The 13,111-nt window shown below is 38.9% G+C and overlaps 1 protein-coding gene across 11 annotated transcripts in view; it reads right to left on the bottom strand.

Moving 5' to 3' along the window:
• The window catches only part of LOC123758368 (uncharacterized), a 136,680-nt gene that overhangs the window by 13,315 nt on the left and 110,254 nt on the right, over positions 1 to 13,111 (bottom strand). For 10 of the 11 annotated variants that reach the window (XM_069322490.1, XM_069322492.1, XM_045742685.2 and 7 more), the window contains exons 6-11: positions 11,305 to 11,488; positions 10,773 to 10,911; positions 9,239 to 9,541; positions 5,694 to 5,904; positions 2,665 to 2,911; positions 1,273 to 1,607 (exon numbers count right to left, since the gene is read on the bottom strand). In XM_069322490.1, coding sequence (XP_069178591.1) covers positions 1,273 to 1,607; positions 2,665 to 2,911; positions 5,694 to 5,904; positions 9,239 to 9,541; positions 10,773 to 10,911; positions 11,305 to 11,488 — 1,419 coding nt within the window. The remainder of the gene's footprint in view (positions 1 to 1,272; positions 1,608 to 2,664; positions 2,912 to 5,693; positions 5,905 to 9,238; positions 9,542 to 10,772; positions 10,912 to 11,304; positions 11,489 to 13,111) is intronic. The other variant, XM_045742682.2, reaches the window with a different exon arrangement.

The raw sequence follows: 13,111 nt of genomic DNA, 5'->3' as shown, positions 1-13,111 counted from the left end.
GAGCATCACAGTTGAAAATATTTGCAAAATGTTTATGTAAAACTTCCAGTAGAATGTTGCTAAAATTTTGGCCATGAGTACACCCAGTTGGAGATAAGAAGTCTATGCATGGCTTGTCACTGTTACCCATAATTGTCAGATACAATGACAGCAATGCACTCATCATCCACATTGCTTTTTACAATACTAACCATTTGTATCATCCAGCAAGAAACTTTCTAATATTTTTTCGGTACAGTACCTTTATTTCCTTAGCTTCAACTATTGACCTTTTGTTCTTGAGGTTGACAGTTTCAGGAATTACTCTTTGTCAATTTGGTCAATTCCTGCCATTATTTTGAAAGTGATGATTATATCTCCTCTTTTTCTTCTATCTTCTACCTTTAGCATATTTAGTGCTTCTAGCCTCTCTTCATAATTCCAGTTTTTCAGGTCTGGAATCCATTTTATAGCCATACCTTTGCACCTTTTCCAGTTTATTGATGTGCTTCTTGAGATATTGCACATATTTGGAGTTTTAAATTACGATTTTTTATACTGAAAATATGTAAATTAGTGAAACAGTGATTGGTAATATTTTGCCCATATCCCCTGCAGTTTTCAAAATATGATGCCTATCAGAAATATGACTCTTGAGCGTTATTTTGAGCAGAATTCAGGATGATTGCACATATTTTGAGTTTGAAATTACTACTTTTTATACCAAAAAATATGCAAATTAGCAAAAACGCTTAAAGATCTGAGGGTGTAGTGATAGCAAGAGTCTGGAATGTTTTTTTTCCATATTCTGCATGTGATAATAGGGCCTTGCATTCCAAAAGAAGCAAAGTATCAAATATAAACCTTATCATAACAAAATTTTAACATTCATACATGTCTACAGTCTTTATTTTTATTTCAAACCTAGGCTTATTTGGAAGACTGTAGAATGTGTGAGAAGTGACAATGATAAGGAGTCTAGTGGAATTGGTTTGTTACAAAATAGTGAAAGATTAACAATTTACATAAAATACGGTACTTTAAACCTTTAAACCTAACTTAGTAAATTGCTGAGATGCTGCTGTGTAAAGTTTAGCATTGTGTGTTGTCAACAGTTGCCCTTTATGCTAGTGAGAAGGCATAAGAGGACAGCCATCACTACCTTTAACCCTCGTGACCTCTAACCTTTCAGGGCATGTGCTTCTACTCCATAAAAGTAGGAAACAGAAAACTTTGTGCAAAAACAGCCCTAACTTAAAAAAAAAAATACAAACAATAATAAGATTTGCTCGCCTCTTAGACTGACTGGGATGAGGTTTACTGGACCTGTGATGGGAAGGAGGTGGCGGTGGTGGTGGGTGGTGATGGGCAGACCCGGGGACTGGGCCATGGGGAGAGAGCTGGGCGTGCACCAGCTGAAAGGAATGCTCCATGGAATCATTGAGCCGTGCAAGGAAATCCCTAAGTCGGTCCAGACAGGAGTGCAAATGCTGGTAGTCAGGGTGCTGTGGATCTGTATACTTCAGCAGCTGTTTCATGAGAAGGATGTACCGAGGTACACGCTGCACAGGGGTCAGCAGAAATGCCCCGAGGTCTAGACCCCCACATGCTGGCTGCTCTAAGCAACCCTGAAAATGTAAAAACAAATATTTTAGATGACATTATCCCACACACAATGGTAAGTGCTTTGCATATACAATTGAAATGCTATGATGAAATGTTTTTATATTAATACTTAGAGTTTACACATGCTGGTAATTGCATTATCAGTGAATGGTGTACACTGACCAATTGCAACTATAATAATTTTGACCACCATTAACTAGATATAAGTTAGATAGCTTGAATCTGTCTATCCATCACACATGGGAGAGATGGGTAATCATGTCAGTTTAAAACTGCATAAATATCCAATTACAGGTCAGGAATTTATAAAAATATAAATTCATGCAAAAATTTTAAAGCCATAATACTAAAAAATTCCTTAGAAAAAAACAATTCTAGCATTCTCTACTTAAAATAGCTACCCACTGAGCTGCAATTCTAAACGATGTATATCAATTAAATCATAGTATTTTATTAGTCTCGTATAATCTGTAATAATATACTGTACCTACAAATGATCAAAATAAGTTATACATTATTTAAATTGTAAGTAGTGATGCCTCCCAACCCATAAGTGATGAACGTGATAGTGTATACACACATTATTATGAGTTAAGTAGTCACGATGAGAAAATTGATGAAATATTATAAGCGTGAAAATATGTATTAAATACTCATTTAAGGGAAGAAGTGGTTGGAAAAATAATGACAATGTATAAAAACCAGTTTACCACAAAGAAACTTACTGGCATATGAAGACCATGGTATGATTTGGAGTATCATGGGTGGGATAAAAAAAAAGGCCTACATTATAGTGTCTATACACTATCCACACCTGTATGAGTTTCACTAGACCCTGAACAATGACAACATGGAGAGATGAGAGCATGTCAAGTGAATATAGACAGCATGCTACCACTGTACTGACAACTCCAAACATAACAATGTACTACAAATGATGAATCATGTGTCTCAAAGGCTCCAATATATCATTTTAATGAGTAGATAATATTTAAGGCCAAAAAGAGAGAAAATGTTACAAGGAAATGTAAGTTGTCTATAAGTAAGTAGGCAACTAACCTTGATAAACTTAGTGAAAGGCTGGGATGTACGACAAAGTTTGTGGAATGTTTTGAGAACCTCTGGAAAGTCATTGACGTAGGCAGTATAGAGGCGGAGAACATCTGTGTGTCGTGGATCTGTAAACCGAGATACTATGTCGCCCACGAGTGGCTGCCACTTCCAAGATGCAAGACGCTCCCGCAGCTGATGTTGGAGCAGACAGTGTTTGTCGTACAGCTGGTACACTTCCTCTGGGAACAAAGTCCTGAGGAAGAAAATATTATAGATATTCAATCTTTTTTCGTCTCACTTGCACCATTCCATAGAATTTCTACCGTATGTACATATAATTTTTTGTTTTAAGTCCATATTTATTTTTACATAAAGTACTGTATACTGTAGTTGCCATGTATTTTCTCATTACATTTTGTTGCCTTTTAAATTACCTTTTACTCACTCAAGCCAAATTCACTTTACTGTATTTTAATCATATTATCTCAAGATAATATAATTTTAGTTCACTTAGCTCTGTCTATCCCAAACCCAAATGCTGTTTTCTTGGCTACCTATCTTACATAATACAGTACCCAACCCAACCCATGCTTCATACATTATTTTCACTGAAAATTGTCACGCTTGGTTCCTTAAAAAAATTTCCTTCATTATCTTAGTGTTTTCGAGTTTTCTTACCCTTTAAAATTTGCTTCAATATCTAACTTCCTCATTCAATATAACTGCTCAGAATCTCTGTCTTCAGTGACACAGTTCTTTTAAGATATTCCCTCCTTCGAGGGAATATCTACACACTGGTATACAAGCTTCCCCTGTGCATTACATTCTACACATAATTTGAGCCTCATTGTCCATTTCCATTCCAGGAACCAAAGAAGCTTGAATTATCACATGTTTGTACTGAGAAAAAGAATGTACACATGGGATAAAAAATAGCTTTAAACAAATCATAGCACTAATAATATTCATTCTTAATATTTAGGGATTCAGTATTTTATAATTTTTAACTGTCTTATTTTAATATTTTATTTTTGAATATTTTGTAAAAAACTAGCGTTGAATGTAATGAAATGCCATTTTCTGGGTGAGCCCCGGAGGCTCCCTGGAGCTTATCGGGCTAATGTATGTTATATTAGACTGGGACATTAGCTAAGGAGTTCAGACTTACCAGGGACCAGCACCAGAACCTGGCCCCTTCAGAGAGGTTTCAGGGAACAATGGCCCTGGAAAACCCCCTTGTGGTTGGGGTTTTCCTTATCTGCCATCGACCGGAGTTAGGCACCCAGAAAGGTAGGCATAACAAAACAAACCCCACATGGTAAAAAACTAAAACAAAAAAACGAACAGAGGTAGAAACTCCCTATAATCCCAAGGAAACAAGCAAACAAGCAAACATCACACTTTACTGCAGAATGAACCAGAATGAACCACAACAGGGAAAGGACTAGGGGGCGTGGACTGAACCAAGGTCGAAGCGACCCCCACCCCCAAGTCCGGGTCCCTATAGGCAAAACAGGGCAGCCTCGGGGCATCCGGGTGAGCAACCAACCTAGCGCGTTGCAACAACCTAAAGCGTGCATGCAACGCCTGCGCCGCCTGTACCAGTAGAACATCATCATGAGACTGGGTAAACTGAGTCACCAGCAAGCAACAGAACTTGCAGGACTCCGGGTCGAAAGTGTCACAGACCCAACAGGCAGTGTGACAGAGGCAGAAATCGTGAGGGTCACCCTGAGTCAAGGGGACCGAGCAACCCTTGAACTTGTACGAAGCGAGGGGGGCCCCTGGGGACACATCCATCGGACCCACGCGCCCGCAAGGGGATTCCCAAGGTCCTGAGTGCTTAACGTAACTCACTCCTAGGTAACCCCAGGTAGGGTACTGCTAACCGTCACCCACAAATACCGAGCAAGTTTCTAAAGCTGAACCCCAGGGACGTGTACACTCACGGGGACCTAGCAGGAGGCTCCACCTGAAGAGAACCGTGCACAGGTCAGGCACAAAAAGGGGGGAAACAAGGCAGACTACCCCATAAGGCAAAACAAAAACAAAACTCCGCAAGAGGACAACGCATCCCAAGGAAAAGAGCTGGCCGCTGTGAATGGTGACAACTAGCTGTGCAGTACCCTGCACCCCGCACCAGTGCAAAACTGCCTCTTACCCTAAGGTAAACAAGGAAGACAAAACCCTCAAGCACCCAAAGGGCAGCCGAAAAACCGAGCAGTATAACGGCCCAGGCAGGTTCCGAGGAACTTGTGGAAGGCAACCCCAAGCTCCAAGGGCAGTACTTACAAGGCACCTAGGGATGATAACCCTAAGCGCATGCAGCCCAAGTACTGCAGAATGACTCCTGGCTCTCGCACCCCCCTGGAAAACAGCCACCACATGCAAAGCGCAGTGCAGGAATCACTGGAGCCAAGCACACGACCTCCGCCTCTAGCATCAGCCTTAGAACTGACAGGTGGATAGCCGGCATGGGGGGTTCTGGGGCTCCCCCCTCCCCCCTCCCGGGGAGGGGGGAGCTGCGCAGACAGCGGCGCAGCAACGTGTGACATCATGTTCATTTGCTCGTTTCTTTTAGGGGAGTTCTATCCACTTGTTCGGTTTTTGGTAGCAATATTTTCACCAGAATAGGGGTTTGTTTTGGGATGCTTACCTTTCTGGGTGACCTTTCTTACCTTTCTGACCCGGTCGATGGCAGACATAGAATGCTTCCAACCACACGGGGGTGTCTATAGGCCATTGCTCCCCATGCCTCTCTGAGGGAGGGGGGGGCGCCAGGTTCTGGCTCGTGTTCCCCGGTAGGCCCACAGAACTCTATACATATGACTGATGCCAAAGTCTGACATTAGCATATCAGCCTAGTAAGCTCCAGGGAGCCGAAGGCTCTCCCCAGAAAAATACAGAATGCCATATGTACGTTTTTGGTACCAGACTTCCTTTTTCTTAGTTAGATTCCTAATCATCCATACATTGTTACTGCCTAGAAATAATAGATATTTACGTGCCACTAGAGCAAAACATAATGTACTAACGTTATATCTTTGTGTGAGAGTATCCCTGCCTTCTTGAGTGGGTCTGCAAAAGTGTCCTGAATGGTCCAGAGAGTCTTGCAGTACTTCTTCTCTGTGTCAAGCAACTCCCGTGCTACACGGTACCTCTGGGCCTCTCGAGGATCCCGAGGGTCAGTTAGCAGGTTACGAGTCCTAGTAACTACCAACGTGTATGGATCATTGCTCTCTCGTGCTGTTCAAAGGAATAACATATGTGTAAATAACTTTACTGGTGTGTAACACACAAAACATAAAAATACAGTACTTTAAATATGAAAGTTGTGGTGAGATATGGAGACCAAAGCTAATGGATGTCAAAATAATGAACTTCCTCAGTGTCAACTCACATGATAAGTGGCAAGCCAGCAAGACCAGACCTGATATTCACCCAGGAAGAATCAGCCATTACTCACTGCAACCTAATGTTCAAGTACTTAAGGATAGTGAAGCTGTAGGGCAAGGAAAGAGGGGGAAAGCAGAAAGGTAGTACTGTATACTGAAGTTAGTTATAAGAGCACAAGGAAACTTCTACCTGGAACACAACATTCAACTCGATAAAATGGCACAAGAAGATATAGAAAAAATAGACTACCACAGGAAAATGCACTGAAGCCACCAATAGAGTCATTAGTCTCAAAAATTAGAGAAATAAATGAACAGTCCATGGTTCAATAATATAAAGAAGTACAGCAGCTACTGTACAAAAAAGATGAAACATGCAACCAAAGAGGAATGTTAGAACTAGCACCAACCAAAAGGAATGCTAGAAAACAGAAAATTTATCATGAGGGCCTAGAATGGTTATACAGTACAGTACACTGGTAAAGTGGAGTACACTACTAGGTGGAGAAAAATTGTAAAAAACATAACTGCTAATGAAGAGGAATAAGGGAATATGGCAAAATATTTTTTCAGCCACAAGTGGAGAAAAATGTAAATAAAACCAACCGATCGACCTGAAAGGAGCACGATGAGTTTGTGAACTCTGCAGCAGATTCTAACAAGTACAATACTGTGTTCACATTTTAGTCTTGACCCCTGCCACAATTGGGAAACAGGGAACTACAAACTGTGATATTGGTGCACATAGTAAGACAACATAACATACAAAAACAAACATTAATATACAAGAGAGACCACAGGAAAATGCTAGAGAATTCATGTGTAAAGATATAGTAGAGTTATTTCTATGATGAAAGGAAAATTAATGTTTACTCTAGCCTACATTATTAGTAAGTGTGCAAATCTCCAGTTAATAAAGGAGACGATATAGGTAATATAATCAATTAGACCAATATCAAATCTACTGATACTATCAAAAATATTTGACAAAATTATTTACAAACAACTCAACTCCTACCTTGTGAAATTCCACATATTAAGTAAGTAATTATCAAAAGAAGGCACCAAACCGGGAAGGCTATGTAGCACCATCAATGTGCGGAATAATCAGAGGGCGCTAAATATCACCAAGGATGCTAATACGAGAACAAAAACGCATAAGGCGAACGATATCAAAAGTATCTGAGTCACCAAGAATTCTATTGAGGGACATTCCACATATTAAGTCCCTGCCAGTTTGGCTTCCATTCCCAAAAGAGTACTAATGATGCCATTATTAGTCTGCTTGATATAATCTACACATCCCTTGACAAAAATGAGTTCCCAATTGGCCTCTTCATTGACCTGAGAAAGGCCTTTAATATTGTAAACGATAGCTACTTCTTACTTAAACTTTATCATTATGCAGTTTGAGGCCTCACTCTGAACTATAATTGATCATGTCTTAATGACAGACATCAATATGTAGCCATCAATAAGATAACCTCCCACATTCTACCATTAACTGTAGGAGTGCCACAGGCAGCATCTTAGAACTATAAGAGATTCAGTGTCAAATAATGTATTTCTTATATACATAAAAGATTTGCCAAATGTCTCTAACATTCTTAAACCTATATTATTTGCTGACAATACTACCTTCATTTATTCAGACCCCAACCCCTCACACTAAATAATATTGTAAATAACAAAAAAAAAAAATCCATTCATGGATGTCGAGCAACAAACTAACTAAACATGGAAAAGACCTACCTACATTTTATTTGAAAATAACTCTTCAAACCAAATTCACTTTTAGATAGACAATGTTAACATTAGTATTAAAAACGTTGGAAAGTTCCTTCGTCTATACATAGACAGGAGAGTAAACTTCAGCACCCACATACAACACATAGCCAAAAAGGTGTCAAAGACTGTTGGTATACTCTCTAAAATCAGATATTATGTTCCCCACTCTGTTCTCCTTTCACTATACTACTTGCTAATCTATCCCTGTCTAATATATGGTATCTGTGCATGAGGTTCAACCACTGCAAATTACCTCAAGCCCATCATCACCCAGCAAAGAATCTACTATAACAAACTGTCTACAGTCAACACACAAACCCTCTGTTTACATCCCTAAACGTGCTAAACATACACTCACTACACACATTCTTGTGTGCTATCTATATGTACTAAATCTTATTCCAAAATGTTAATCCTGATTTGAAACTCTTCCTAGATAGATGTAATAGAACCCATTCCTAGAGTCACACTAAACCTGTGCAAAACGACCATGCAAAACTCCCTAATGCAAAAGGACCCAGTCTATGGAATTCACTTCCCAATGAATTAAAAATTGACCAATCTATGATTTATTCAGAAGTAAAACCAAAAAGTACCTAATTTCATCCTCATAATTTCCTACCTTGTGCTCCAAACTCTCACTGTAACTTGTGCTATCCACTCCCCCAATATTAGTATTTATGATATGCAACTTCACCAATATAATAATGCTATAAATTTATATTGTAGCTATTATGTTGAACTCAAATTTTACTACAGTGTATCTTTTTATTTATATAGACAAGAGTTCTTACATTCTTGTAAGAACTACCTTATACCTATTAATACTTTTACCAGTTAGACTAAGAACCTGCCTGAAATTGCTATGCATTTTAGTGGATTTGCAAGAATGTTGCAAACACCAATGTTATGTACTCTCACAACCCAATGTACCTTCTTGTATAAAAATAAATACTTTGTACATAAATATAAACAACTTGATAGAAATCCAGGATGAAACAAAGCATCATCACTTTCTTTCATGTGTGGATTGGGTATTAATTTTCAACAATATTATTGTGACTTATTTTCTGCCTACTTTATACAGTATATCTGAAGCTGGGAAGTGGTGGGAGTTCTCAGAAATATTGTTCAGACAGGTATATTTCTGAACGAGGAGTAGAAAAGTGAACCTCAGTGTATCTAAACGTTTCTTACAATATTGTATGCAAGATAACAATGAGTTTAGTGCATATCATAAAATTATTCTAGTTTTACTTTACTTGCACGATGTTCCATGTCTAGTGAGGAAAAAGCTAGTGAAGCACATTTACAATGACATTTATGTGTGTGTATATAAACTTTTAGACTATTCTCTTCAAAATTTTATGACAAATATTAAGCAAACACCGGCTCACTGTGGTCATGAGAGCGTCGTTTGTGGCGGTGTTGAGCATCTCGGGATCTATCAGAGCCATCTGAGTCTGAACGCGTATGGTTTCGATCGTGGGGTGCCTGTCTGTTGTGGTGGTGGTGGGTGTGGGTGTGGTGGTGGTCATGGTTGGGAGGTGCATTATGAGCAGTGCGTAATTCAATGCCACACTGCTGACTTAGGGAGGTACTGAGGCTGATGGTTTTATTCGCTGCAATTGTGAGAGAGGAGTCGGAATCATATACCAGCCCCAGATCTTCACTGTCTCCACCTATTGTAGCGCTCACACCTGCAAAAATAATAAAACAAGTTATTAAAAGAAGTTTGGCATCCATCATGGACAAAGCCCAGAGCTCATGCATGCATAACCCAGATACAAAAGCACTCTGCTTTTGTATCCTGCTAGAGGACTACCTAGCAGCCCTTCAGAACTACTACTACTTCCTCTACCCTCCCATATTATCTGCCATGACAAAATGGAAGTCAGACCCATAATCCCAGGCCCAAAATCCAAAATAGGAATTCAGAAGCAAGATGCATTTAACTTATCTTGTACTAAAATTTATCTTGGATGGATGAAACTAATTCATGTAAAGATGATGACATGCACACCCCCTTCTAATAGAGCATCACAATTTGACTCATACTTTATCTAAGGCTAAAAATCGTTGTATTAGAACATGGTAGTGGCTACCAAAATTGACATACTGTCCCATTTTCTGTTTTGGGTTCTCTGGTAGGTTAGGAAAGGGTGCTTTAGTACGATAGTCTTTTGATGTTGGGAAACCTTAGGAGGATGAGGTGGGCATACTGGGGTGTTTGGTGGATAAATATGTTCTTAACAGGAGCCCTGTGTTCAATCCACAGTTGTGACAAGACCATTTGCAAAGTTCCTTGCGATGGCGGAGGGTGATAGGTGACTAGACCCTAGTGCATGTAGGGGTTTCAGGGTGGACCATAAGGCTCTCACTTGGGGAGGAATGGAGACGACCCAAGCTCAGAGAGCAAAATACAAATTATTAAGATCAACTGCTCAGTTATTGTACAGCACAGTAAAATATTAAAACAAATAATATTTACTAATAAAATTAAAAGAATAGTAAAGATGTGAAATGCAGTAATGATTTTGCAGTTACACCTTTAAACTGAAGCAGTATTGATTTTAGAGGCACTTTCTGTAAAATGAAGGTTTATGAGGCAGCATATGCTTTCCACCAAATTAAGCGGACCAATAAATTGAGGTACTGAACATTAAGTAAAGCCTACAGCCTACACTGTATATTTATATGAACTTTATGGTGTTTCAATATGCTTACCTATAAAATACAGTATATTATCCAAATTCTTCAATCAATATACAGTCTTGTAGAAAATGACAATAATGGCACCAAAAGCATCCTCCATAACTAGAGGTGATGTGTCGTTTCATAATAAAGAATTCAATTGTATCATGAAATGAAAATTAAGCAAATTGACTTGAACAAAATTCGTTACAGTGGATCATAGTTCTTCTTCCTTACTTTGTCTATTGTGCGTAGAGTCAGTGTGAGGTGGGACAGTGAGGGCGGAGGATGACTGGTGGGAGTGAGACCTGAGACCAGCCACATAGTCATACACAGAAGGTGGCACCAGTAATGATGGTTGTTCAGGCAGAGAGTCCTACAAGTGCACACACATGGTTAGACAAGTTAGCAGGGTGAAAAATAAAAATCACTCCATAAACAGTATGGTTAAAGAATCATAATAAGAAAGTAATATATCATCACTTTCATGGAAGGAACATACAGATTTAATTTATATACATAAATGAATGCTACAATCCAAAAGTTAATTACATAACCACTTTTGGTGTGCAACCAAACATATTTGGCTCTCTGGACATCACAATTTTGGACAAATCAGTGGTGTCCATATTCCATTTTAAAGCACTTGACCTAGGGTATAAATAATTCAAATATTAGACTACTACCTGTCATTAATTTTGGGTGAGCATGCAAAAAAAAAAAAAAGTCAACATCTGTGCATAGGTATCTCTGCCCCCCTGTACAGTACCTGGTCTGAGGCTCTCTGATTGGTGGGTGTGGGTGAAGGTGTGTGGTCTGTTGTGAAGGCCTGGTGGGCTCGCTCTAGCAGCAATGCCACACCAGAGTCGTTGCTGTGGCTCCCAGAACCCGAGCGACCTGGTTGTACAACAATGCCCTCACCTGCTCCACTGCTACGGCCTTCTAGCTTGGACCTGGGAGGACATAACCATGGTATTAGAGTTAATGCCCATTTAGCTTTCACCTACAAGTGCAGTGACTGGGATTACACTGACAACCCTCCAAGCTCCTGGGGCAACTTCAGCAGATGCTGATTTTGTTGAACAGGCTTAATTAGAAAATCACTGAATTTTTCCTTACTTTTTAAGACTAGCAAATATATAATACAATTAGTCAAAAATATACAAAAGGTTATCATATCTGCCATGTTAAATTCATCTACAGTACTTATTTTATTAAATGTGTTTTATCAAAATATATCTCTTGTGCATGGCACTGATTGGATGAGGAATCCTTTAATGTGGTGCATATGATACACTAGGAGGGGGTATCCAATGGTGACTGGGTCTCTTCCCCCATCTCTCTCTTTCGTACCCTCTTCACCTTTCTCACCAAACATCCCCCACTATCACACCACTTGCCCCCTCTCTCACCTCCCCTCCCTCCCTCCCTTCTCCTTCCTTCTAGATCTCTAGTCTGCCTCTTAAGTTTTTCTGTTTGTCTTCCAGTCGCAATAGCTTTGCCTTGGCCAACCTAGTCTCTCTCTCTGCAAACCTATCTTTGATTGTCTGTCTTTCTCTGTCAATCTATCTCTTTTTGCTGACTTTTTTTGCTTTTTACTGTTACTGTCTCATAAAAATAATAGTCCCATTGGTGTACAGATGGTTCACTGGTTGGGGAAGCCTAGCGGTGTGAAATATTAAAAAGTATAATAGAATCTCTTTGGCTTTGAGCTGGGGAAGGGCTTGAGAAAGCCTTTGAAGCTGTGGAGGAATCATCTGTTTTATGCTGTTATGGGCAAAGTATAATGATTAGAAAATTTATATTATTTTTCCAGACATCAGTGCATAATTTTTCATATTACCATAACAATTGTTTGGAAATTTTTATTTTTAATATATTTTACTGGAAATTTGTATTTTTAATATATTTTGCTGGAAATTTGTATTTTTAATATATTTTGCTGGAAATTTGTATTTTTAATATATTTTGCTGGAAATTTGTATTTTTAATATATTTTGCTGGAAATTTGTATTTTTAATATATTTTGATGGAAATTTGTATTTTTAATATATTTTGATGGAAATTTGTATTTTTAATATATTTTGCTGGCTAGCTGGCAGACAATGCCAAAATCAAGTTATGGAAGGGATGGGAGGTCAGTATGTGACTGTGGCAAGCTATTCCATCTTGAATTCTGGGGGATCCCCAAGCCCCATGCCTGCCCCATGCCCGAGACCATTTACCCCTGCAAAGTTGAATGAGGCAAGCCCCAAGCATCTGGTCTTCAACCTTGGATAAACAGACATTATCAGTCATTTTCTCTTATTGGTATAAGATAATGGATGTTGAAGTAAAGTTTTGTGTACCATACTAAAGAATGAATGTAGAGCCTTTTGAGAGTATATAGAGTAGGATGACCAAGTTGATACCAGGCATTATTAACCACCTTTATTAAAAGATGATGAAAACTCAATTTATATTCCCTAGATAGGGATAGAGGAAGAGCACATGTCTTACGTTTACAAATATGACAGAAAGAATATAATAGCGGGATATTAATAGTAAAGTATTTAGTTTAATAATAATCAACTCAA

This window comes from Procambarus clarkii, chromosome 11 (genome assembly GCF_040958095.1).
Source record: "Procambarus clarkii isolate CNS0578487 chromosome 11, FALCON_Pclarkii_2.0, whole genome shotgun sequence".
Lineage (NCBI taxonomy): Eukaryota > Metazoa > Arthropoda > Malacostraca > Decapoda > Cambaridae > Procambarus > Procambarus clarkii.
This window is presented reverse-complemented; position numbering and strand designations above follow the sequence as displayed.